Genomic DNA, 25,515 nt, shown 5'->3' with positions numbered 1-25,515 from the left:
CTTTGCACACTCTTGGCATTCTCAACCAGCTTAACCTGGAATGCTTTCCCAACAAGGAGTTCCCACATATGCTGAGCACTTGCTGGCTGCTTTTCCTTTACTCTGTAGTCCAACTCATCCCAAATCATCTCAATTGGGTTGAGGTCGGGTGATTGTGGAGGCCAGGTAATCTAATGCAGCACACTCATTCTTGGTCAAATAGCCCTCACACAGCCTGGGGGTGTGTTGGGTCATTGCCCTGTTGAAAAACAAATGATAGTGGGACTAAGCGCAAAACAGGTGGGGCAGTGTATCGCTGCAGAATGCTCTGGTAGCCATGCTGGTTAAGGGTGCCTTGAATTCTAAATAAATCACCGACAGTGTCACCAGCAAAGCACCCCCCACACCACCACCTCCATGCTTCACGGTGGGAACCACACATGCAGTGACTGACTATCTCCATATATATCATTTTTCAGTGGCTACACAGCTAGAGATGCATGTGTCATTTGGTTAGCTAGCAAGAAATGTGAATCACTATACTAGCTAGCTATTCTGAACGACTGTTATGCAGTAAGACCCGCTGAATATGACCGGTGTCAGTAAACGTAGGCAAAAAAAGTACTAGTTCCTCACGAACGCTCTATATAACATGTAAACAGCTCTGCTAGGGCGAGTAAAATGCTCAGTGACGTGCGCTCTCATTTGTGTCTGGAAGTAGCTAGCTACCTTAGCCAGTTAGCTCGGGTGCTTGGTTGGGACGACGCATGTATTGGCAGGCAAGCTGCAGAAGGACGAGCAGGCTATTATCCATCGTTTATCAGTGCAATTTTGACAGCCAACTAGCTGAAAAAGTTTGAGGGTTTAACTAATGATCCTTCTTTAGATTTTAGCTCATCTTGCTCTGCCTAGCATTAGTGGTTGATCTTGTTAAATGTGCATATAGTAAAAGATAACAACCTACCTTTTTATGGTTTGGCCAATAGGACCGTAAAGTTCACAAATGTAAGAGGCCTTACAATTCAAGTGTACTTTGTGGCTTTTGCAGAATGTGTTCTAATGATTCAAATTTGCGCTGTTGCAACTGCCTGTAAACACACAGTCCAGATCAAAGTGAATGATGGCAGGCCCCTGTAGCAAATTGTTTGTTTGCATGTAGACCTAATGTAGCTCTCTGATTGGCAATGGTGCACTCAGTCTGCATAGACTCTACTCCCGGATAAGACAGATGTTTTTATTTCGGTTTTATTTACGGCAGTGTCTATTAATTATCGAAACGCACGGCCGCTTTCCCACTCTATATTGCTATAGAATATTCACAAATCCCTTAGACACGGCGGTTGGAACCAACATTCTCACATTTTCCTCCAGACCAAAGGACAGATTGCTCCATTGCTCATTTCTTGGCCCAAGCAAGTCTCTTATTATTAGTGTCCTTTATTAGTGGTTTCTTTGCAGAAATTCAACCATGAAGGCCTGATTCACACAGTCTCCTCTGAACAGTTGAGATGTGTCTGTTACTTGAACTCCGAAGCAAACTAATGAACTTATCCTCTGCAGCAGAGGTAATTCTGGGTCTTCCTTTTCCCATGGCGGTCCTCATGAGAGCCAGTTCCATCATAGCATTTGATGGTTTTTGCGACTGCACTTGAAGAAACTTTCAAAGTTCTTGAAATTTTCCATGATTGACTGACCTTCATGTCTTAAAGTCATGGACTATTTCTCTTTGCTTATTTGAGCTGTTCTTGCCATAATATGGACTTGGTCTTTTACCAAATAGGGCTATCTTCTGTATACCCCCTCACCCTGTCACAACACAACTGATTGGTTCAAACGCATAAAGGAAAGAAATTCCAGAAATTAACTTTTAACAAGGCATAATTTAAATGCATTCCAGGTGACAACCTCATGAAGCTGGTTGAGAGAATGCCAAGAATGTGCAAACCTTTCATAGTTTTGATGTCTTCACTATTATTCTATAATGTAGAAAATAGTAAAAATAAAGAAAAACCCTGGGATGAGTAGGTGTGTCCAAACTTTTGACTGGTACTGTATGTACCAGACCAAACATTTGAAACCAGTCAAAACCAGAGTGTTGCAGAACGCTGACCTCATACTCCTCCATGTTGACCTCTTCTGGCTTAACAAGGTCTAGTTTGGCACGGGCCACCTTCATAATGCTCTTACACCTGAGAGAGAGAAGGGGGGGAATGGAGAGAAAGGGAAAGTGAGAGAGAAAAAGGAAAGCAGAGAGAAAGGGAGAGGGATGTTACAGCAGCTTGGCAGTGGTACGATGAGTACTGGTGAAGTACTAGCTACTCCAGGAGACTAAATATTACACGTGGTCTCGCGGCCGTGAAACACAGGCCCAATGAATCACTCCTTACTACTTAACCAGACGTTCCTCCTTTCCAGATGTTCTTATTGAGACCACATAATTACACCGCTCAGAAGAGGAGAGTTGAATCAATGAATTCAAGAATATGGATTACCACAAACATCTCAGTGCGTGTGCGAGAACTTTGAGACATTAGAAGAGATGTGATTTATCCAGAGAAATGTGATGTTCTTCTTTAGTTCTCAAAAAGGGCAAAGTTATAAAGTAGCTGGATATATGGCAGGGTAGGATGCTTTACACTGGTGCAAAATACAAAAGATTTTCAACTCTATAAAAGTTCTGTAAGGCTGTCCTACTGGAATAAATCTAACAAACATTATCAAGCTATAGTTGACTTCATAAACCACTTCAGGTCATTTCAGATCATATAACATATTCAAAGGCTTTGCTTTTTGCTACCCTCTGCTGGTGAATTTGGGAAGTTCAGCAGTAATAATCTGGTGTTCTTTGTTTTATCTTATTTACATTTTTTTATTTAACTAGGCAAGTCAGTTAATAACAAATTCTTATTGACAATGACGGCCTAGGAACAGTAGGTTAATTGCCTTGTTCAGGGGCAGAACGACAGATTTTTATCTTGTCAGCTCGGGGATTCGATCTAGCAACCTTTATCGACTCTAACCACTATTTTAATAAAGATAAGACGGTCATGGTGGTGTAACCCATACAGACCGTTCGTCAAAGCTTAGGTTGCGGTCTGCGAACTGCATGAGGAGGGTTCTCTCCAGGATCTTCTTGGGGGCCTGGTTATGGATGAAGTAGACGATGACGTGCTGCAGACGGTAGTCATTCTCCGGGGCCGTGTCCTCCTGGGCAAACCTCAGCAGACGGGTGTACTCCACCTTAATAGCCTGAAAAACAAAAAGCATGGGGTGAATGGACATCGTAGGCTCAATAAGCATTAGAACTTCGGAGTGTAGGCCTATATTACAACACTGACAAACATCTACAGCAGCAGGAGACAAAACTAGTGTCTTCCGTGTAAGAGTTGTCAAGATCATCATCATCATCATCATCATTATCCTTCTCATCCAAAACTCAAAGATTGGTTTCAAGTTTGCTTTGTTCAAATTAATCTCAAATCCCACTTCTGGAAGATGCTTTTGAAAAGAACTACTAGCTCAAAAAGATCAGATGGAGAAATGCCAGGTAAAAAGGGATGAGAGGATGGTTGTGGAGAGGCATGCAGTGAAATAGTGAGTGAATAAATAAAGGAGTGAAAGAGAAAAGAAAGAGAAATGGGATCTGGATGTATGTACCTTGAAGAAGGCGGCTTCAGGCCCAAGCTTTTCAAACACACTCCTGGCCTTGCCAATGGACATTATAATACCCTGCATGTTTGGAGTCATCATGGCCTGCAGTAGCCAAGGAGGGGAAGCATGTTACAACAGTAGAAAATAGATCCCTTGGACTCCTCGGAGAGAGCCCCCAAAATAATACACCTTTTTGGCACAGCACTATTAGAGTTGCCCTGGGCCATGCAACTCTGTCACGACGAGCATACCGTACATCACTCAGCAGTCCATGCATATGTTAATAGTTATTCTACTACTGTGAGGTACATACACAGCCCCTGTCATGTGAGGGACAAAGTACATGCTTAAATTGTCCTATGAAGGAGAGTCTGTCTATGAAGTAGGGCCTCTGAAAGACAGCCCTGTGAAGATCAAGGTCCCTATGGTACAGACAGTCCCTACTGACAGTCCCTACAGACAGTCATACTGTGGTACAGACAGCCTATGGTCCATCTGAGGTGGTTTGAAACTAAACAACATTGATTCTACTGCAGCACTTTGACAACATTATTCGCCACACACTACTATAAAATGCCAAACCAAGCAAAACCAAATCAAATCATTTATTGTTAGGAGCAGTGAGACGATGCGCTTACATTATTCAACTACTTTTACTTTTCTTTTCCCCTCAAGAGTTTAGTATGTATCAACTATGTATCAAAAATTATGTTGGCAATAGTAATACAAACTGTGCAAATCACATTTACTTTTCACATTTGCTGCAGAGATGCAGTTAAAAATAAACTCTCCAGAGAATTGAGTCAATGTTTAGGTGAAATTTATGTCCATATATCTCTGATGAGAACCGAAGGCTTCTGTTTTGTATAGAAGAGAGTGCTTCTGTTGCTAGATGCAGGTAGGCTTGACAGGGATAGGCTTTTCACACAATATGTTTTTAAAGCTAGCCCAAGGCTAGTTTCATCTTCTAGGATAGTACACTGACTGTACTCTAATATAGCAGTGCTATCTTGGTCTGCCAAGAAGTTTGGTGAAAATGCCAACTGTGAGAAACTTGCCCGGAGCTAACCATGACTCTGGTTTGAAGACTGCTCTAAATGAACATTTACTCAAGTGTGAAAACCCTATAAAAAGAGCTAAGAGGAGAACATGTCCTCATTCTAATCACCAAACAGGCAGAGAGACTTTTCAGCACACCAAAGAAGAGTCAGCTGGGTGAGCTGAGTGTCGAGCGCTACCTCATCATCGTACCCCCCCTCCTCTGACTCGATGACAAAGGTTCCCACCTGGGGAATGGCAACCTCTACCGTACGCTGGGAAAGGGGCTCATCCTCCATGGGGGGGTCAGAGGGAGGGGTGAGGGAAGGATCCACAGGCTGAGGGTCAGAGGGAGGGGCGAGGGGGGTTTCAGTGTTCACCTGGTCATCGGACTGGGGTTTGGGGGGAAGGGGTGGGGAGAGACTCCCTCCACTGGACTGTGGAGAGAGCGAGAGAACAAACAAGAAAGAGCGAGAGGCATGGTGGGCAACGTTAAACAGAAAGAGAAACTAAGAAAAAGGGGGAAATGAAGAACTTGAACTGGGGTTGTGGGGTAGGCCTACGTGGTTCAGTAACAGAAGCGTAGAAGGAGTAGTGGTTAATGTGGTTAAGAGGTGTATGTGTCCGAGCGTGTGTGTGTGCGTGTGCTGAGGGCAGCATTTGTTTCTTTAACGCACGCACACATTCATCACTCCTCCTAAGTTAACAATGTGGGTCGACACACAAATTAACTTCTGTCTTAGTACATACATTTCACACTTCTCAGTGTTCATTTGTAATATAAGTAATATGTATTATACTTATCTATGTTGTGGATGAGCACGTTGTTTGTTTGTTTGTTTGTTTGTTTGTTTGTGTTTGTTTGTTTGTTTTGTTCCTCTCGATCTCTGTAGCTTCCGGGTATGCTGGATAAGGCCCCGAGCTAAGGGAATTGGGCTGACTTTGTAGTGCCTGTCCCAAATGGCTCATTAATGTAAATGGGCATATTAAAAGACACTGTCAGTAGTGATGTAATTTTGTAAATGTTATGTGGTGATATTGTTTAAAAAACGTGTTGCAATGTATATCCTTTAGTATGTTTAGTTAATGGAAAACTTAGGTTTGACTAGGTAATTGCTTAATTAATTAGGGTTAATTGTTCTGAGGGGAGGGGCTAGCCCTACAAAAGGAGCCTCTCTTTCAGTTCATGGGGAGGCATTTTGGATTGAGCTGTGGGTGGGGTAGCATTGTTTTTAGCTGGCCCATAAGGTATATGTTTGATGGCAGTACGGTTTTGTTCCGGAATCACTTTGTAAATAAACACCCTTGCACAGAAGAACTTTTGCAGCGCCGCCATCTTTATTTTGATAGAGGTTAGGGTTTCCAGTATAGCCTTCTGGCCTACTCTACGTGACATATGGTGGCAGTGGTGGGATGGCGCAAAGCAAATCAGTGAATTCCAACAAGAGAGGTAAAGGAATGCATACAGGATTGCGTTCTCAGCAGCAGCATCAACTGTCAGAAACGGTACCTGAAGTTGAACTGGGGTGGAATACCATGGAATCGTCTGGTGAAGAAGAGGTCAAGTATGAGAAACTAGGAGCCTGACCAAGGGGCCAAACACAACCAGAACCGTTTGAGCTACCGGTTGAACCAGCAGATACAGCCATAAAAGACCAGCTGACTGAAGGAACAGTTGGGGGACCAGAACCACACCCAACAATGGTAGCCCTTTTCCAGCAACTGTTCACCTGCCTTGAGAGGAGGGACGAAGACCTCAAGCAGGAGTTCCAGGGTCTACGACAATCTATCCTCACAGTTCCTCACCAAGCGGAACTCGTCAGTGAGAGCCCAAGATTGGGTCTGCCAACACCAGGACGACAAAGGCTCAACGCAGCAGGGACTTCAACTCCACAGCAGGATCCCCAAGCAGTAATGAGGCCAGCCCCAGCACCAGGAGACTAGTCCAGCAGTGTTAACGTCCATCTTCCAGCATTCCTGAGGAAGGAGCCAAAGATGCCCTCATACCAGCAGGGGGAGGACATTGAAAACTACCTGCTGAGGTTTGAGTGCATGGCCAAGACGTGGCAGTGGCCAGAGGTAGAGTGGGCCTGCAGGCTTGTCCCATTGCTCACTGGCAAGGCCTTAAAGGCTTACACAGCATTGGATGAGGGGCTGTCCAATGTCTACAAGGGCTTGAAGGAAGCGCTGCTGGTGAAGTTCAACATCTCCCCAGAGACCTACCGTCAACGCCATCCGGTGAGTCACCGACAGAGACGTACCACCGCCTTAAGGGTCTCTACCGACGATGGGTTTGACCAAAGGAGAAAACACAGGACAAAATCAGTGAGGTCATCATCCTCGAGCAACTTCTACAAGTTCTACCACACGACATTTGAACCTGGGTCCGAGAGCACGAGCCCAAGGACGGGCTTATGGCGGCCAAGCTTGCACTGCAGTACCTTAATGCACATAAAGGGGGCCCACCACGACCTGCAGCACCCGCTCCAAGGAGTCTCAGACACAAGGGACATCGGCGACGCCAGAGATGGTGGAGGTAACTCTGGGGGTTATGTGTCTGGGAGGAGGGAGGTAAGGGATCATGCAGTTCGCTTTGATGGGAGGGGTCTGACCTGTTTTTACTACCGGCAGCAGGGGCACAAAGCTTCAATGTGTCCGCTACGTAAATCCAAGCTCTCAGGTTACTGTTATGTACCCAGAGAGGGGGATGGTGTTCAGAATAGACAGATTCGGGAAGGGTCAGGCTTGGTACCTGTAAAAGTGAATGGTAAAAGTCCCTGTCGTTGATCAGAAAAGGTAATGTACCTGTTAATGATATTGATTACGGTCATCAGATACTGATCCAATGTGTTCATGGTGACCAGTCACAGCAGCCCACAGTCAGAAATACCTCCTCAAAAGTTGGGGTAAAGGAGAAGCTACCGTATGAGATGATTTTGGGGAGGGATGTGCCTGTACTCTCTGATCTGTTGTGAAGTGTGGGGGGTCAGCTATATGAGCAGTCAGTTTGCCAGTCTGGTGTTCAGGTGTCATGTTCAGTTGTAACTCGTGCCCAAGCCAAAGCTGGTTTACAACCTCTGTCTGACTTGTGTAATAGTCTGTGCGAGGGGGGAACCAAAGGGCCCAGAAAGTCACACCGCCAGCGGCGTCTTGAGAAGTATGTGGGAACCCCTGTACCTGTTGATGATGTGTCTGGGTTAGAGGTGCAATGGGATCTTATGCAAAATTTTGCTACACTGCAGAAGTCTGACACAACCTTAATGTTTGTTTGACAAGGCCTTAGCTGGGGACATTTACATGGTAGACAACCACATACTCTACCTTGGGTCAGAGGCAGATAGCAGGAAGTTGGGGGTGCCATCTACCTGTAGACCACTTGTTCTCAACCTTGCACATACAGTTCCATGCGCAGGTCACATAGGGCAACATAGGTCTTATCTTAGGCTCCCGTTTCTTTTGGCCCTCCATGTATACTGATGTACAAACCTACTGCAAATCATGCCCCACGTGCCAGAAAACCAGTGCTGTCCATAGGTCTGACCGGGCTCCTATCTCTACTCCATTCAAGAGAATTGCAATGGACATTGTTGGACCCTTGGAGAAGAGTAGCGCAGGTTACAAGTATATATTGGTGATCTGTGACTATGCCACCCGGTTCCCAGAAGCCTTCCCACTCCGTTCCATAACCACACCAAAAATAATCAGTGCTCTTGTTCAGCTCTTCTCTCATTTAGGAATCCCTGATGAAATCCTGACGGACCAAGGGACAAACTTCACCTCGCGACTGATGGTTCAACTCCACCAACAGCTGGGCATTAAAGGCTTGAGAACCATTCCCTACCATCCCCAAATGGATGGCCCCGTAGAGAGATGCAACCAAACGCTCAAGAACATGCTGAGGAAGTTTGATGCTGACACTGGTCAAGACTGGGATAAGTGGTTACCCTTTCTGCTTTTTGCTTACAGGGAGGTGCCTCAGGCATCGACAGGTTTCTTGCCATTCAAACTCCTCTATGGATGGTCAGTGCAGAGACCACTGGACCTGCTGGGAAGGTTCCCCAGTAGCTACCTCAGGACAAGGGATTGTCCAGTACGTCCTCCAGATGCAAGACCGGTTGGAGTGGTACCGAGAGGAAGCTAGGGCAAACCCAGAAGGCTCAGAAGAGAGGGTATGACCAGCATGCTCGCCACAAAGAGTTTGAGCCAGGACAGAAAGTCCTGCTCCTCCTTCCCTCGTCTACCAACAAGCTCCTTGCACAATGGCAAGGACCGTACCTAATCGGGAGGAAGATGGGCCCGGTGACCTACGAGGTGCTGCACCCGGACAAGGGTAAGAAGAGGCAAGCCTATCATGTGAACCTCTAGGCCTGGGAGGAGAAAGAGGAACTCTCCAAGGGAAAGGCCTTTCTGGTCCGCAGAGTAGAAGACGACGAGTAGGATGGGGTCACAGAGGCATGGAAAGGACGAGCAGAGGTCATACTGGCTCACCTAGAAGAAAACAAGCAACATGAGCTGAAGCAGCTGTTTGGCAAGTATCCGGCCCTCTTCAGTCCCAGACCAGGAAGAACCAAAGTCCTAGAACACGTCATTCGTTTGAAGCCTGGCCAGAACCTTGTCCGCCAGCATCCTTACCGTGTGCCTGAGAGGCTGGTGGTAGCCCTCAAGGAAGAGGTCCACACCATGATAGAAATGGATGTTGTCGAGCCATCTTCAAGTGAATGGAGCAGCCCTATTGTCATTGTCCCAAAGAAGGATGGGTCTTTGCGCGTCTGCATGGGCTTCCGTAAGGTGAATGCCATCTCCCAGTTTGATTCCTACCCCATGCCCCGCATTGATGACTTACTGGAGAGAATAGGTAGAGCTCATTAAATCACCACATTGGATCTCTGCAAAGGGTACTGGCAGGTGCCTCTGGATGAACAATCTAAGGCCTACACTGCATTCCGGACGCCATTGGGCCTGTTCCAGTTCAAGGTCATGCTGTTTGGCCTTCATGGGGCCCCTGCGACTTTCCAGAGGCCAGGGAGGACCTGTTGCCCAGGGAAACCAGGTATTCTACAATCGAGGAGTGCCTGGCTATAAAGTGGGCCCTAGATAGTAACGGAGGCTATCTTCTTGGGAGGGAATTTGACCTGCACACAGACCACAGAGCCCTGACCTGGATCCAGACCATTAAGGACCAAAATTCTCGTGTGACCAGGTGGTATCTAGAGCTCCAGCCCTTTAGGTTCTGTGTCTGTCACAAGGCAGGAAAAGAAAACGATAGGTAGTCCACCGTGACAAGGCTCCCGAACCTGGTCGCTTCAGGAGAGGAGGAAGGTAATGTGATGTAGAAGTCAGTCACTGCTCGAGGGCGGCATTTGGTTCTTTAACGCACGCACACATTCATCACTCCTCCCTGCTCTGTTATAAGTTAACAATGTGGGTCGACACACAAATTAACTTCTCTGTCATAGTACATACATTTCACACTTGTCAGTGTTCATTTGTAATATAAGTAATATGTATTATACTTATTTATCTATGTTGTGGATGAGCGCGTTGTTTGTTCTGTTCCCCTCTATCTCTGTAGCTTCCGGGTATGCTGGATAAGGACCCGAGCTAAGGGAATTGGGCTGACTTTCTAGTGCCTGTCCCAAATGGCTCATTAATGTAAATGGGCATATTAAAAAAGACACTGTCAGTAGTGATGTAATTTTGTAAATGTTATGAGGTGATATTGTTTAAAAAACATCTTGCAATGTATATCCTTTAGTATGTTTAGTAAATGGAAAATGTAGGTTTGACTAGGTAATTGCTTAATTAATTAGGGTTACTTGTTCTGAGGGGAGGGGCTAGCCCTACAAAAGGAGCCTCTCTTTCAGTTCATGGGGAGGCATTTTGGATTAAGTTGTGGGTGGGGTAGCATTGTTTTTAGCTGGCCCATAAGGTATATGTTTGATGGCAGTACGGTTGTTTTTGTTCCGGAATCAGTATGTAAATAAACACCCTTGCACAGAATAACTTTTGCAGCGCCGCCATCTTTTTTATTTTGATAGAGGTTAGGTTTTCCAGTATAGCCTTCTGGCCTACTCTACGTGACAGTGTGTGTGAGAGATGTTTGGTCTTACTGCAGTAAGCAGTCCCTCAGGGCTCCTCTCCTCCTGCTTCTCGGCTGCAGCCTTGGAGATGGCCCTCTCTGTGTCCTCCTGCAGGTGCTTGGAGTCATCTGTGGGGGACGGCTGCTCCATGTACTCTGGGTCCTGCTGAGGGCCTGGAGGAACCACACACAGACACATAAACCAACACTGCAGTGGAAGCACAAGTCTCATTACATTTTTCAATCTGCCTAATATAATTTACACACTATTGTGCCAGTTCGCACCAACTGTGCTGGCCTAGAAATGTTATTTTCACACGTCCAGAAACTTTGGTCAAGGCGTAACCAGACCAGCTCAGTAGTGTTTAATTGTTGTAGAGAGGACCCCTAGTCCTCACCCCAGCTGTCTGGTGGACTGGGCTCTGTGCTCATAGGTTGAGGGGATGTTGTTGTTTCTGCTGCTGCAGTAGCTGCGACCAGGGCCAGCTTCTCCTGCTGGGCCTTGCGTGCCTGCAGGGTGTCCCACTCCTCGATCTCCTTGTCAAACAGGCCATTGTCCTCCTTCACGTAGGCCTTCAGGTCCGAAGGGAGCTTATCAAGACCACTCAGCATCTGACCCGTCTCCTTATCAAACTCCTCTGCAGAGACACAAACACAACCAGGCAGTCAGCTACAGTCACCAGGTGTATATGTTAAGGGATTTTTATGAATAATGACTAAATTATGTATACATTTAAATCAGAACTATGACTAAACAGAATACTATGTTACTGTATGGATGTATGAATCTTATAATCATAATACTGAATGTAATGTGTGTAGTTTTCTTCCAGAATTAGGACTGTCTGTTCCTTGTTAGAAACTAATGGAGCTGTGTTCCTTACAGGACATCCTGTCTCTACCCAGGGAGGGGAGAGACCTTGGGCTTGTAGTAGATTGTTTAACAGGTGGCAGACAATGTGGGAAGGCTTGTGAACTATATTGCCATTGTATCGGAGAGAAGGAGGAGCAGCATTCAAAACGCTATGACGAAATGTGATATAAACCAATGTACGTTGTATTATGATCAGTACTCTCGAGAATAAACGCTATTGATTGATTTTGAGACTTGTCTCTGTCCATTTTATGCAAATAAGTTTCTTAGAAATGGGTAGTGTTTTAATTGAATTGGTTGACCATATTGGAATTAAATTCCTTTAACAGTATATTATAAACATGCTCAGAAATGGAAAGTCCTGTGCACGTACAGCATAAACAGCCCTAAGAATAACCAACAAGCTTGCCCATGTCCTAATTACATACTCTGAAAGGATAGTGATTAGAGCTGCAATTACTGCTTTTTAACTCGAACAAAGAAAATACAGTATACCATAACAAGAAAGGCAAAAGCCAAATAAATATATTTATCTACAGTGAGCGGTTGCTACCTTCTATGAGGAAAGGCTTCTTGTCGTTGATATACATGAGGCAGTAGGCGCTGGCGTTACGGTAGCCTCCGAACGAGTCCCTGACCAGCTCCTCCCAGGAGGATTTGGTGACCGAGATGTCGTTGTACTTCATCCAGCGCTGCTGGTGGGGGTCGTAGATGTAGGCCCAGTAATGGCCAGCGTTAGCCTGGCCCTCGTGCACCAGCACCGCATGCAGCCGGAACGGAACCTGGTAGCCAGCAGGGGGGGGGGGAAATGGAGTGATCAGAAACCCAATGCAATCCCCTGACTTGTGTTAACTCAATGTGTGTTAAATGTGAGTGCTCTCAAATCAAGACAATAACACCTCCATTTGGTGTTTAAGTATTACAGCCAGTGAAAAATGTTTGTTTTTTTGTGTGAAGGTGGTTCGTCGGGTTTAGGCAGGGCATTTCTTACCTGCATCATGGACTTGTCAGAATACATCAGCTCGATGGTTCTGTGGATTCTGGATATGCTGCCCTGAAGATCTGGAGAAGCAAAATCAACCCATCATTAGAATTAAGATATGTGTGTGCTTGAGAGCATATGAGACAGATGGAGGTAAACAAGACCTCGTACCATGGGTGTCGTTCTCCACCTCACTCCTCCAACGGTGCAGGCAGCCCTCCAGCACCCGGAGCTCCTCCTCAGTGATGTGGCGTGGGGCTGGGTGCATGGGCAGGTCAGGGGGCAGTCGGGACTGGGTGAAGGGCTTGTGGATGGGCACCCTCTGCTGGGTGGAGGGAGCTTGGGTGGGGGCGGGGGACAAACCCTCTGGAAGGGTGCAGGAGGGACCCTGTTCGGCTGTGCTGTAATGTCAGGTGCAGACGAGTGTGAAGTTAAAACCACAACTCTGTACTTCTGAATCCCACTTATTTAACAGTTCAATCAGACAGAATTACTGGGGGGAAAAAGGTATCAGAAACATGTACACTTAAATCCTGACACAAGGAGCGGTTGTAGCTGCATGGTGTTGCATGACTTGCCTTAGAGCAGGCAGCAGCTGCCCCGTTGTGCCACCGGGTGGTGCTGACGTGTCGATGTCCTCCAAGGGAGAGGTGCAGACTGGCTTACTGGAGGCAAACTCCATGGCATACTGCAGGACATCTGCCAGAGGAAACCTCTTGGGACCAGAGCCATAGCTCAGATACCTGGGAGAGAGAGAGTGAGGGAAGAGAGAGGATGAAAGACTAAAGTGAAAGAGCCTCTATAAAACACCATACCAGCATTGTAAAATGTTAAATGCATTACAAAAGTATGAAATTCTGAACAGAATGTGACTGCTGGGGACATATTGTACATACCAACAATGCCAGAAATAAAATCAGCCGTTAATGATTACACAGTTCTGTTTTGTCTCCAGGAGTGGGTATTGTAGCTATGACTGTTGCTAGGGAATGACCAGTAATTTTGATAGTTTGTCAAGAAAGTAAACAGAGGTGTGTGTGTAGGTGTATACGTGTTAGGGCTGGGCGATATGATCAAAATATCTCATATTTTTGATGGTATATAATGTCTCTGAATAACATTTCTAAATATGCTGTATGGGTAGTGGTTTTAATAGGCTTTCTCCATACTGCTCAACCAAACTTTCACAAAAAATAATAGGAGGACAAAACTGACCGTCTTATTTATAGAACATTACATCGGAATCAAAATCTGGTACTCAACCAATGGTTACCATTTACAGTTATTTGTTCCATTCAATAATTTTTATAAAACTTCTTAATGTCCTGCATCATGCACACTAATAATTCAATATTAAAACGGATTATGGCAGTAGGAGGACACTGGGCCAATTGTACGCCACCCTATGGGACTCCCGATCACGGCCGGTTGTGATACAGCCCGGGATTGAACCCGGGTCTGTAGTGACATCTTAGACCACTGTGGCACTCGGGAGGCCCAAAATCATATTAACATTTTAAATAAACTATTATATTAAATCTGACTATCCACAATAATTGCATTAGTGTGTGCATGTAACCGTACACAGTGTCACGTTTTATTTCGTCTTAGTATGCCTCCATTTCATTTTTAAAAAAACATTACATTTGTGAAGAAGAATTATTATCCTCTATATTTTTGGCTTCAATTGCAGTTCTTACTTTTGTCCCTAGAGGTAGTTGGACGATTTCTAGGGATCTATTTGGCAAGCTTGCCCTCCTGAAGTTGTTGACTTGTTGTGCTAGAAAGTTAGCTAGCAGTTTTATTACTATAAAAATGGTTGAGCGCCATTTTTGTCATTAAGGAATTATTTTAAATGTAAGAAATCAAACATTAAAATACCCTTGTAGAAGGTAAAGTGAAAACCCAAACGGGTCCATCAATAAATAGTTATATAATTCTTTATGGTTTAGCCCCCCCCCCCCCCCGCATGTGTGTGTGTGTGTGTGTGTGTGTGTGTGTGACAGCCTAGCTCAGTTTACTGTACCTCTCCAGACGCTGTTGAAGTAAAGTCAGTTGCTCTTTCAGTCTCCTGATCTCCTCTCGTTTAATCCTGGTGATCTCTCGGTTCCTGTCCATATACCTGACGAAATACAACAGAAATCATACAAGTTCATAAATTCCTCTCCTGAACTGAAAGACCTTCTCAATAGAGAATCTCCATTGAATGTGTTTTTTAGGCCAGGAATATGCTTAATCTGGGTCACAGAAAACAGCCCTAAACACAAAACTTTTTTTTTGATATACAAGTTGAATAACATTTTCCTTACCTGTCCATGTACAGCATGGAGGGGAACTCCAGCTTGTTGTGGATCTTCTCAGGTCGACCCAGGGCTTGGTTGAACTCAAATCTTGACAGTTCAAAGGTCAAGACAGGAGGAAGTTCGGTAAACCAGTGCTGATGGGGAAATACCAAATATGTCATTATAATTGAGTTCCCGTTTTCTAAAATAGGTCATATGAGTCTTGGTTTTCCATAAACACCACATTTTAGAATGTTTTAATTGGGCCCTTCTTAATGAGTAGTCTTGAGTAGCGTGTTTAGAAATCATTCCTACATGACTCGCCTGTCCCACTAATATTGTTGTGTCTCCAGTCTATTATTTATGTCCAAGCAGACATCGATGGTATATACAGTGTACAAAACATTAGGAACACTTGCTCTTTCCATGACAGACTGACCAGGTGAAAGCTATGATTCCTCACATCTGTTAAGTCCACTTCAATCATTGTAGATGAAGGGGAGGAGACGGCTTAAAAGATTTTTAAGCCTCGAGACAACGGGCTGCGGTCCAAACACATTTTTACCTGCTCAGCCCTTACGCTATCCACTTTCCCTCTGGGGAATCCCCATCGAAACCAGATACAGTTTGACTGCCATCTTAAGGGGAGGTCCAATTCACTAACTTTGCCCCCTCGGCCATCAATTTAGCTCGAGGAAGCAAGTGAACAACTTTTTACTTGCAGGGTTGATATGACCCACAATTCAATGCAAACTGTAGTCACATGTCAAACTCTGGTGGCCGTGAAGTTTCGGCATGTCATAAAAAAGTATGAAGCTAGCTTGCTAAAACACATACACTAGTGATGCACTGAAATTTCGGCATGTCATAAAAAAGTATGAAGCTAGCTTGCTAAAACACATACACTAGTGATGCACTGAAATTTCATTTTTGGCCGAGAGCGATATCTGATATTTTTCTTGCCAAAAAAAACAATACCCGATATTTAACATTTTAGTGGCCTTTTAAGCATTAACACACACACACACACACGGACGCAGCGGTCTAAGGCACTGCATCTCAGTGCAAGAGTCACCACTACAGTCCCTGGTTCGAATTCAGGCTGTATCACACCCAGCCATGATTGGGAGTCTCATAGGGCAGCGTACAATTGGCCCAGCGTCGTCCGGGTCATCATTGTAAATAGGAATTTGTTCTTAACTGACTTGCCTAGTTAAATAATGGTTACACACACACAAAAAAAAGTTATTTTGCTGGCATTTACATATGTCCCCATTACCAGGAAAACATAATCAAAACCTATTTCTTTCACTTATTTGCTGTGCTGTTTCGTTGTTCATTTGTTCAGTCGGATTTCTATGCAACGCCATTTGGGTCTTTGCGTGTCAAAAAAAGATGCATGCCAAACAACACTATTTGAAGTGTCAAATAAGCTTGTTGACCAATCAGGACCTGAATATAACTGTACTTCAAATAATAATTTAATGCGTTGATACATTTTTTACACAATCACTCGTATTTCATATGTCACAACGAATCATCGATACGTATGCTATGATGCAGGTAAAGTTGTCTAGCGCACCTACAGTGCTGGTCATATAAAAAGCTAGGTAGCTCATGGATGCAAACTAGTTATTCGCCAAAAACATAGCAAAATGACAATGTTTCATTAGTTAAAGTTAGCTAGCTAACTATATTGCTAGGTGTCATCTAAAATAACCCTAATTTATAAGACAGTTCTTATTTGATTAAATGGTGGTCGGACCCATCTATGTGAAGCTAGCCACAATAAGGATTAGCCACAGTAGTTGGCTTTGCGCTTAGCCTTCAAAATTAAAGTACTACTATTTGTATTCATTTGCATCACTGTCAATTACCTACTTTTATTTTGAAGGCAAACTGCAAATTCCACTATTGTGCCTAATCCTTATAATCCGGGCTGGTCGAGTTTCACTAGCCAGATGAAGCTAGCTGGCTGCTTATAACGTTAACTTTGGGCAACAGGGTTAAGTAGCTGGCTAGCTATTTATTTTCATGAACTGAAATTCAATAGGTGCACAACAAGTGGCTACCTAGCTAATACTTACAAGGATTCCTAAATCATTGCTAAGAATAATAAAAATGACTGCAGTTTTTACTGGTCATTGTTTTCAGGCTGGTTGTATTGGTGCTAGCTAGGTAGCACGTTAAAGCTAGCTACCCCTGAAGGTGGGGGTCGAACAAATTATGCTTTTTTACCAACGCGCTATTGTAAACATATCGTTCGTGGCTGGTGTTTGCAGACTTTTTTGTACAGCTTTGACAATACTACTGTATCTTTTTTGACACGCAAAAAATAACCAAACGGAGTTCCATAGTATGTATGTCATGGAGCTAATGGCAGTGACGCTATTACTGTGTAACTCCGGTAGGGCAACATCATCGGAAAAATAGCACACTTGGTAGTGTGTACCGGTGCTCGACCTGTCGGCGAAAGCCAACATCACCCAGGACAGAGAACGATTGATTGTCATGGGCAATGAATTCCATTATCTTGGCTTTAATGAATTTCGACTTTGAGTTGTCAAAGGACTGCTCAACTTGTTGACTGCTTGATCCACACAGCAGACATTGTGGGCTAGGCTAGAATGCTGTGTTGCACATGTAGCGCAACATTTTACGTGGCGTCTTTACGTCCTGTATCTACGTTATATAGGTATGCACGGTAGCTTTGACATCGGCGTTAAACTAGACATCGGGCCGATACTGATGTTGGCATTTTTAGCTAATATCGTCCGATTCCGATATGCACCGATATATCGTGCATCCCTAACACACACACACTTACTTGTTGGTACACTTAAGCTCATTGAAATAATTCCTCCTGAAAAGCGATGGAATTAAAAGCTATTTTGTCATGTATACTTGCATGGTATGTCAAAAAAATAAAGCAAAGAAGCTGTGAAAAGATATTAATTATTGCTTATTTTACAAAGATATTCCAAAATGGCCTGGACATATTTGTTGGTAGAAAATATAATAAATAATTGGATTAGTGATATTTCAAACTAATTAGTTTCTTTAATTAGTATCACACGTCTCCAATCTTGTAATCAGTCATTCAGCCTATTTAAATGGAGTAAAGTAGTCACTGTGCTGTTTGGTATCATTGTGTACACCACACTGAACATGGACCATAGAAAGCAAAGGAGAGATTTGTCTGAGGAGATCAGAAAGAAAATAGACAAGCATGGTAAAGTTAAAGGCTACAATACCATCTCCAAGCAGCTTGATGTTCCTGTGACAACAGTTGCAAATATTATTAACAAGTTTAAGGTCCATGGAACTTTAGCCAACCTCCCTGGGCGCTGCAACAAGAGGAAAATCGCCCCCAGACTGAACAGAAGGATAGTGCAAATGGTAGAAAAAGAACTAAGCATAACTGCAATGAGATACAAGCTGAACTCCAAGGTGAAGGTATGTCAGTTTCTGATCACATCATCTGTCACCTTTTGAGCGAAAGTGGGCTCCATGGAAGAAGACCCAGGAGGGCTCCACTTTTGAAAGAAAAACATAAAAAAGCCAGACTGGAATTTGCTAAAATGCATATTGACAGGCCACAATCCTTCTGGGAGAATGTCCTTTGGACAGATGAGTCAAAACTGGATATTTTTGGCAAGTCACATCAGCTCTATGTTCACAGACGAAAAAATTAAGATTCCCAAAAAAGAACACCATACCCACAGTGAAACACGGAGGAGGCTCAGTTATGTTTTGGGGCTGCTTTGCTGCGCCTGGCACAGGGTGCCATGAATCTTTGCAGGGCTCAATGAAATCTCAAGACTACCAAGGCATTCTGGAGTGAAACGTACTGCCCAGTGTCAGAAAGCTCTGGCTCAGTAGCAGGTCATGGGTCCTCCAACAGGATAATGACGCAAAACACAGCTAAAACAGCTAAAACGCACCCAAGAATGGATGAGACAAAACATTGGACTATTCTGAAGTGGCCTTCTATGAGTCCTGATCTGAATCCTATCGAACATCTATGGAAAGAGCTGAAACTTGCAGTCTGGAGAAGGAACCCATCAAACCTGAGACAGCTGGGGCAGTTTTCTCAGGAAGAGCCAAACTATCTGTTAACAGGTGCAGAACAACAGAAAATGTTTGATTGAGGTGATTGCCTCTAAATGTGGTGCAACAAAATATTAGGTTAAGGGTCCCATCATTTGTTTCATTATTTACAACATTATGTTGAATAAAAACATCTAATAAGTCTGATTTCTATTAAATCTGGAATAAACAATAAGAGAATTTTAAATTCTTTGTTTTTTTGTGGAGGGGTACCTACAAATTTGAGTGTCCGTCCGTATATAAACTCAGCAAAAAAAAAACGTTCTTTTTCAGGACCCTGTCTTTCAAAGATGGATTTTTACTACACAGATCTTTATGGTAAAGGGTTTAAAGACTGTTTCCCATGCTTGTTCAATGAACCATAAAACAATTAATGAGCATGCACCTGTAGAACAGTCATTAAGACACTAACAGCTTACAGACGGTAGGCAATTAAGGTCACAGTTATGAAAACTTAACACTAGAGGCCTTTCTACCGACTCTGAAAAACACAAAAAGAAAGATGCCCAAGGTCCCTGCTCATCTGCGTGAATGTGCCTTAGGCATGCTGCAAGGAGGCATGAGGACTGCACATGTGGCCAGAGCAATAACTTGCAATGTCCGTACTGTGAGATGCCTAAGACAGTGCTACAGGGAGACAGCACGGACAGCTGATCGTCCTCGCAGTGGCAGACCACGTGTAACAACACCTGCACAGGATCGGTACATCCGATCAGCACACCTGCGGGACAGATACAGTATGGCAACAATAACTGCCCAAGTTACACCAGGAACACACAATCCCTCCATCAGTGCTCAGACTGTCTTTGATAGGCTGAGAGAGGCTGGACTAAGGGCTTGTAGGCCTGTTGTAAGGCAGGTCCTCACCAGACATCACCGGCAACAACGTCGCCTATGGGCACAAACCCGTCGCTGGACCAGACAGGAGTGGCAAATAGTGACTTCACTGACAAGTCGCAGTTTTGTCTCACCAGGGGTGATGGTCGGATTCATGTTTATCGTCGAAGCAATGAGCGTTACATCGAGGCCTGTACTCTGGAGCGGGATCGATTTGGAGGTGGAGGGTCCGTCATGGTCTGGGGCGGTGTGTCACAGCATCATCGGACTGAGCTTGTTGTAATTGCAGGCAATCTCAACACTGTGCGTTACAGAGAAGACATCCTCCTCCCTCATGTGGTATCCTTCCTGCAGGCTCATCCTGACATAATGCCACCAGCCATACTGCTCATTCTGTGCGTGATTTCCTGCAAGACAGGAATGTCAGTGTTCTGCCATGGCCAGCAAAGAGCCCGGATCTCAGTCCCATTGAGCACATCTGGGACCTGTTGGATCAGAGGGCTAGGGCCATTCCCCCCAGAAATGTCCGGGAAATTGCAGGTGCCTTGGTGGAACATCTCACAGCAAGAACTGGCAAACCTGGTGAGCAGTCCATGAGGAGGAAATGCACTGCAGTACTTAATGCAGCTGGTGGCCACACCAGATACTGACTGTTACTTTTGATTTTGACCCCCCTTTCGTTCAGGGACACATTATTACATTTCTGTTAGTCACATCTGTGGAACTTGTTCAGTTTATGTCACAGTTGTTGAATCTTATGTTCATACAAATATTTACACATGTTAAGTTTGCTGAAAACAAACGCAGTTGATAGTGAGATGTTTCTTTTTTTGCGGTGTTTATATATTATTTATTTAGCAAATTGGCTTAGTCTCGTAGTGAGGAGTCTATAAAACATTGCTAGATTCATAAGCATTTTTGCCATTCTGAAATGTATTGGAATAAATATTACTAAACTATAAAGCTACGGTCAGATGCTGAGCAGTTGCCATACCAGGCGGTGATGCAACCGGTCAGGATGCTCTCAATGTCGCAGCTGTAGAACTTTTTGAGGCTCTGGGGACCCATGCCAAATCTTTTCAGTCTCCTGAGGGAGAAAAGGTGTTGTCGAGCCCTCTTCACAACTGTCTTGGTGTGTTTCGAACATGATAGTTCGTTGGTGATTTGGACACCAATGAACTTGAAACTTTCGACCCACTCCACTAAAGCCACGTCGATGTTAAGTGGGGCCTGTTCGGCTGTCTCATCATTGTCAATGATCAGGCCTACCACTGTTGTGTCATTAGCAAACTTAATCATGGTGTTTGAGTTGTGTTTGGCCACACTGTGGTGGGTGAACAGGGAGTACAGGAGAGGACTAAGTACATACCCCTGAGGGGCCCCAGTGTTCAGGATCAGCAATCACAGTTTAGTGGGCACCTGATAACATTTGGTAGTTGAACAGTAGCGTAATGGTACTTCCTTTTTGCCTGTACATTTTGTGTGAATAACCATAGATTTGGAGGATGTTTTTGAGTTTCATTTCCCCTTTTACACATCTATTACAGTTAAAATGCCAAACTCCACTGTCAGTTGTTGTTGGTGTGTCTCAGAGAGCAGCAGCACTGACCTCCTGTCCAGACTTGGCAGAGTTCTCTGCAGATGAGTGTAGGGACTCGATCTCCCCCTCAATCATGGCTGCCTCTAAACACTCGTGCAGGTCCTTAAAGCCATTCACCTGCAGAGGGTACTGCCCGAACATCTCTGTGTTCTCAAACTTCTTTCCTGTGAGGAAGGGAACAGGAGCACAGAAATGTAAACTACATTTACAGTGAGGGAAAAAGGTATTTGATCCCCTGCTGATTTTGTACGTTTGCCCACTGACAAAGAAATTATCAGTCTATCATTTTAATGGTAGGTTTATTTGAACAGTGAGAGACAGAAAAAAATCCAGAAAAACACATGTCAAATTTTTTTACATTTATTTGCATTTTAATGAGGGAAAAAAGTATTTGACCCCCCTCTCAATCAGAAAGATTTCTGGCTCCCAGGTGTCTTTTTTATACAGGTAACGAGCTGAGATTAGGGGCACACTCTTAAAGGGAGTGCTCCTAATCTCAGTTTGTTACCTGTATAAAAAAGACACCTGTCCACAGAAGCAATCAATCAATCAGATTCCAAACTCTCCACCATGGCCAAGACCAAAGAGCTCTCCAAGGATGTCAAGGACAAGATTGTAGACCTACACAAAGCTGGAATGGGCTACAAGACCATCACAAAGCAGCTTGGTGAGAAGGTGACAACAGTTGGTGCGATTATTCGCAAATGGAAAAAACACAAAAGAACTGTCAAATTGCCCTCGGCCTGGGGCTCCATGCAAGATCTCACCTTGTGGAGTTGCAATGATCATGAGAACAGTGCGGAATCAGCCCAGAACTACACAGGAGGATTTGTCAATGATCTCAAGGCAGCTGGGACCATAGTCACCAAGAAAACAATTGGTAACACACTACACCGTGAAGGACTGAAATCCTGCAGCACCCGCAAGGTCCCCCTGCTCAAGAAAGCACATATACATGCCCGTCTGAAGTTTGCCAATGAACATCTGGATGATTCAGAGGACAACTGGGTGAAAGTGTTGTGGTCAGATGAGACCAAAATGGAGCTCTTTGGCATCAACTCAACTCGCCGTGTTTGGAGAAGGAGGAATGCTGCCTATGACCCCAAGAACACCATAACCACCGTCAAACATGGAGGTGGAAACATTATGCTTTGGGGGTGTTTTTCTGCTAAGGGACAACTTCACCGCATCAAAGGGACGATGGACTGGGCCCATGTACCGTCAAATCTTGGGTGAGAACCTCCTTCCTTCAGCCAGGATATTGAAAATGGGTTGTGGATGGGTATTCCAGCATGACAATGACCAAAAACACACGGCCAAGGCAACAAAGGAGTGGCTCAAGAAGAAGCACATTAAGGTCCTGGAGTGGCCTAGCCAGTCTCCAGACCTTAATCCCATAGAAAATCTGTGGAGGGAGCTGAAGGTTTGAGTTGCCAAACGTCAGCCTCGAAACCTTAATGATTTGGAGAAGATCTGCAAAGAGGAATGGGACAAAATCACCTCCTGAAATGTGTTCAAACATGGTGCCAACTACAAGAAACGTCTGACCTCTTGTGATTGCCAACAAGGGTTTTGCCACCAAGTGTTTTGCAGAGGGGTGAAATACTTATTTCCCTCATTAAAATGAAAATCAATTTATAACATTTTTGACATGCGTTTTTTCTGGAATTGTTTGTTGTTGTTCTGTCTCTCTCACTGTTCAAATAAACCTACCATTACAATTACAGACTGATCATTTCTTTGTCAGTGGCCAAACATACAAAATCAGCAGGGGATCAAATACTTTCTTCCCCTCACTGTATGTACCTCACAATAACAGTTGTGGCCATAACCAACAGCTAATTAAAGAAGCACTGGGATTTGGTAGAGGCAGTTTAACCCGATTATGAAGTACTATTCCTCCGAGGCTTGCTTGCGAGCACGTGCCATATGGGGAGGCTAGGGAGAAAGTGGCCCAGGCGTGAGAGAGAGAGGAGAGACCCATTTCACATTAATTTATCAGCCAGGCCTGGTTTCAAATAGGATTTGTTTAGTTTCAAATACTTAAAGCATTTGATTGAGCCTGCCTGAGATGCAAGATGGGCAGGGTTTATACCTTTTCCATTGGTCCATTGCGGCAGGCAAGCTCAACCAAACAAATAACATTTGAACCCAGATGTTGCCATCACATCCACTAACTGACTACATACAGCACAGAGACTCAGCTGACCCACTGCGCTGACTACAGCACCTGAGTGCTGACTGACCAGAAAAAAAAACTGAACCCAGGGAGTGGAGAGGGAAAGCTAGCAGACATGCTAATGAGACATTAAGGTCATAAGAAGAGCAGAAGCTGCCTTGCTGGTCCAGCTTTGTCTGGCGGTTCTGAGCCAGTATTGTCATGCATAATTAGAACAATGTCAATCAGACGTCAAGATCCTCCAGGATCAATGCTCTGCAGTCCCGGTACTTTTACATGTGCCACATCTCATTAAAGATGACCTCCAGGATCTTAAGCACAACAAATTCGTAACATATTTCTTTACAGTCTAAGAGGTTGGGGGGGCTAAGCTGACATATGGCATTGTGTTAAGATGGATCATTTACCTATTTGATTTTTAATTTTAGGAGCCCTTTACGTATACAAAAAAAATATATATAATATTCCTAAATGGCAAAAAGGACAGTCAAAAAAATTAATGATAAGAATCAAGGTTTTGATCTGTCTGTCCTATATCAAGGAGATATTTAACCCCTTTTTTTGGGTAGGCACAAAACTACCTTCAAACCTGTACCGGACACCTTCAGACGATTCTTGTGACACTTGTGTGAGAACAGCATCGTGTTCATGAGAGTGGTCATAATAGTTTGTAGGTCAAACTGTTCGGACGCTACAGACATTTGTGAGAAGACCGATTTCAGGGACGAACATATCATACAAAATGGATGACGTAGTACGCAAAAACAGGGACCACCTTTGTCTCGTGAGCACCACTTTCAAAACTACTGTCTGAAATTATACAAACGTTTGAGAGTGCATCTTTAAAACAAGGTCACCTTTCATTACCAGGGGCAAGGACTCTCTCTCCCTCTCTCATTGCTGCTGCTACAGACGGCTGAGCCTCATCTCTCAATCACTCTCCAGTCATCTATCCTCCCACACCAGTGGCGTTCTAACATGTTTGCCTCCCTCTCTCACCTTCCAGAACCCCCACAGCCTGGAAGCGGCCATAGAACAGCTCAACCATCGGGTTCTTTGGTTTCTCACCCTCTCTGGGAACGGAAAGAGGTCAGAGTCAAAACACACACTCATTGGGGTGTCACAGTGCACGCACGCACACACACACACACGTGGAAGAGGATGTTTAGGCCTCTAAGCTATATGAATAATGATCCTAGACCCTTTTGCACAGGTACCTTCATAAAATGGTTACTAAAGTCACTACGGTACATACTGTATGAAAACACAGAGAGGGCATGTGTCCCATTGTCCCCTAGGAGAATTAATCACAGCATGTGTGTGTGTTTCATGTGCTTTTTTGACAAATCATGTGTGTGACATTAGCGAGATGTTTTTCCATACCTGTCCTCCTCTGCCTTCATCTGGAAGGCATCCTCCAACCAGTCCAACAGCTTATGTGTAAACTCACTGACATCCTGCTGTTCCGGGAACACAGAGAGAAACAGACCAATTACAACACTACTTACAAGCAGCACACAAAGACAAACCAATTAGAAAACTGCTTTCAGGGCACAACAGAGAGACCGGACAATTAGAACAATGCTTTAAGGGCAACTGTGAGGAGTGAAGAGTTTACACAGGCTCCAATTATGCCCAGCAGCACAGGTCCAATCACTTAAAATCACTGTAGAATATAATAGGCCTAGAACTCCTAGACCTAGAGAATTTAGCCAAGGTTTAAAACATGGAAAGGAGGTAAGTGGGATTATACTGAGAGACTCGTAAATTGCAAAAGTCGATTTATATCCCCCCAGTTGGGTCAAATGTAATTGTTAGGCTTCAAAAGCAACCAACAGCCCAGAGGATCTTTTACAGACGTCCATTGCACCCTCTGATTGGGGTCAACACTTCTCTAACCCCAG

The 25,515-nt window shown here is 44.3% G+C and overlaps 1 protein-coding gene across 9 annotated transcripts in view; it reads right to left on the bottom strand.

Moving 5' to 3' along the window:
* The window catches only part of LOC110537448 (ubiquitin carboxyl-terminal hydrolase 25), a 48,552-nt gene that overhangs the window by 10,112 nt on the left and 12,925 nt on the right, over positions 1–25,515 (bottom strand). For 2 of the 9 annotated variants that reach the window (XM_021623499.2, XM_021623502.2), the window contains exons 8-22: positions 24,995–25,071; positions 24,611–24,684; positions 21,442–21,596; positions 14,913–15,040; positions 14,630–14,725; positions 13,182–13,346; positions 12,775–13,004; positions 12,613–12,683; positions 12,175–12,403; positions 11,146–11,385; positions 10,779–10,921; positions 4,869–5,105; positions 3,637–3,732; positions 3,050–3,228; positions 2,090–2,168 (exon numbers count right to left, since the gene is read on the bottom strand). In XM_021623499.2, the coding sequence (XP_021479174.2) occupies positions 2,090–2,168; positions 3,050–3,228; positions 3,637–3,732; positions 4,869–5,105; positions 10,779–10,921; positions 11,146–11,385; positions 12,175–12,403; positions 12,613–12,683; positions 12,775–13,004; positions 13,182–13,346; positions 14,630–14,725; positions 14,913–15,040; positions 21,442–21,596; positions 24,611–24,684; positions 24,995–25,071 (2,199 nt within the window). The remainder of the gene's footprint in view (positions 1–2,089; positions 2,169–3,049; positions 3,229–3,636; positions 3,733–4,868; positions 5,106–10,778; positions 10,922–11,145; positions 11,386–12,174; positions 12,404–12,612; positions 12,684–12,774; positions 13,005–13,181; positions 13,347–14,629; positions 14,726–14,912; positions 15,041–21,441; positions 21,597–24,610; positions 24,685–24,994; positions 25,072–25,515) is intronic. The other 7 variants (XM_021623503.2, XM_021623507.2, XM_021623505.2 and 4 more) reach the window with 5 other exon arrangements.

This window comes from Oncorhynchus mykiss, chromosome 12, assembly GCF_013265735.2.
Source record: "Oncorhynchus mykiss isolate Arlee chromosome 12, USDA_OmykA_1.1, whole genome shotgun sequence".
NCBI classification, from domain to species: domain Eukaryota; kingdom Metazoa; phylum Chordata; class Actinopteri; order Salmoniformes; family Salmonidae; genus Oncorhynchus; species Oncorhynchus mykiss.
Note: the sequence above shows the minus strand (reverse complement) of the source record. Positions and strands in the feature narration are given on the sequence as shown.